General features: G+C 36.7%; 1 protein-coding gene across 1 annotated transcript; it reads left to right on the top strand.

Moving 5' to 3' along the window:
• Positions 1-336: 336 nt before the first annotated feature.
• On the top strand, positions 337-1,335 carry EMWEY_00058150 (hypothetical protein, conserved; the record flags this gene model as incomplete). The annotated part of the gene is made up of 3 exons (XM_013480786.1): positions 337-418; positions 627-992; positions 1,280-1,335. 3 exons carry the CDS (start codon positions 337-339, stop codon positions 1,333-1,335), a joined length of 504 nt encoding a protein of 167 aa, XP_013336240.1.
• Positions 1,336-2,018: the final 683 nt, after the last annotated feature.

Raw genomic sequence — 2,018 nt, 5'->3', positions numbered from 1 at the left:
AGATTTCTCTCAAGATCAAGATCCAGGTACAGCCCCAATTATGCATGCATGCATGCATGCATGCATGTATGCATGCAAGGAAACATATATATATGTATGTATGTATGCATATATGTATGCATGCAATATAAGGATCTATACATGCATGCATGTATGCATGCATGCATGCATGCATGCAGTGATGGGGCTTTTTTATTGTGTATGGATATCTTTTTTGCGTCTTTAATTTGCTGCATCTACTCCTCCATTTGCTGCTGCTGCTGCTCCATTATGTACTGCTGCTGCTGCTGCTGCTGCTGCTGCTGCTGCTGCTGCTGCTGCTGTTGTACAGATAATATGGATCCTTTATCTGAAGAAGTACAAGTTGCATGGGAGGATGGGACTGTTGCCAATGAGCCAACTAATTCACTACAATTAGGTGGGGCTTTTTTTCTTCTGCATGCATGCATGCATGAATGCATGCATGCATGCATGTATAGATACATATATACAGTTCTTTTAGGGTTTTATCTGTTTTTAACACAACCTCTATCTGCATACATAACATAAAAAAAATTAGGGTTTAGGGTTTAGGGTTTAGGGTTTAGGGTTTAGGGTTTAGGGTTAGTGTGTGTGTGTATGTACAGTGGATAGGACATTTTATCCTGGTGATTTAGTAATGCATGCAAAGGATGGGGCTTTGGGTATGGTTATAGAGGTGCAGCAAGTAATAGATGTAGCCTTCCCTATAGAGGCACTGCAGCGGGAGCAGCAGCAGCGTAAGCAGCAGCAGCAGCAGCGTAAGCAGCAGCAGCAGCAGCAGCAGCAACAGCAGCAGCAGCAGCAGCAGCAGCAGCAGCAGGGTCAACCCCCACCCTCTCCCGCACGCCCATCACCGCCTCCCCAACAACAACAACAACAACAGCATCAGCAGCAGCAGCAGCAGCAGCAGCAGGAGCAGCAGCAACAGGAGGAGGAGGAGGAGGAATTAAATATACCTGCATATATAAAGGGTATAAATTGTAGATGTTTAGGTCCTAATTATTTATCTTCTTTTCCTCCATTAATACAACAAATACATCAATATACACAAGGTATACCTGTTATACAACAAGGAAATATTGGTTGTATTATTAACAGCAAAATAGATTATATTATTTCTCTAAATTCTAATCATCAATTCCTTCTACAAGATGGGTACGCTCTTCTTCTTCTTTTCTAGGGTTTAGGGTTTAGGGTTTAGGGTTTAGGGTTTAGGGTTTTTCTAGGGTTTAGCGTTTTTTTAGGGTTTGGGGTTTAGAGGTTGTTATTGATAGTAAAAGGGATTATATTACTTCTCTTGGCTCTAATTATTAAGTCCTTCTTGTACACTATTAGGGTTTAGGGTTTAGGGTTTAGGGTTTAGGGTTTGGGATTAGGGTTTAGGGTTTAGAGGCTAATACAAGAATTAGCATAAAGTATTAATATAAATATTTGTATATATAGATATTAACCTACATAATATAATATTTATAAATAAATAAATAAATAAATAAAGATAAATAAATAAATAAATAAATAAATAAATAAATAAATATATTTATTTATTTATTTATTGTATAGGCAAACAGGTGTCCGTGCTGAGCCAAGAAGAGGACATCCAATGAGTTGGATAGGAGGACTTTATCCTTCTCTTCCTGTATATTTAACAGGAGAATGTATACAATCCCTGCAGCAGCAACTGCAGCAGCAGCAGCAGCAGCAGCAGCAGCAGCAGCAAATGCAGCAGCAGCAGCAAGGGCAGCAGCAAGGGGGAAATAATACAGATACTGTGCATACAGGAGGACTTAGTAGAGGTACGTATACATATATACATATATAAATAAATATTAATATAAATAAATAAATAAATATATAAATAAATAAATATAAATAAATATAAGTAAATATGTATATATGTATATATGTATATATGTATATGTATATATGCATATATGTATATATGTATATATGTATATGTGTATATGTATAACACAATAATATATATATATATATTATAT

The sequence above is a fragment of the Eimeria maxima genome, genomic scaffold (assembly GCF_000499605.1).
Source record: "Eimeria maxima Weybridge genomic scaffold, Emw_scaff2340, whole genome shotgun sequence".
Taxonomy (NCBI): Eukaryota; Apicomplexa; class Conoidasida; order Eucoccidiorida; family Eimeriidae; genus Eimeria; species Eimeria maxima.
The sequence above is the reverse complement of the archived record's forward strand: the minus strand, read 5'-3'. Positions and strand labels throughout refer to the sequence as shown.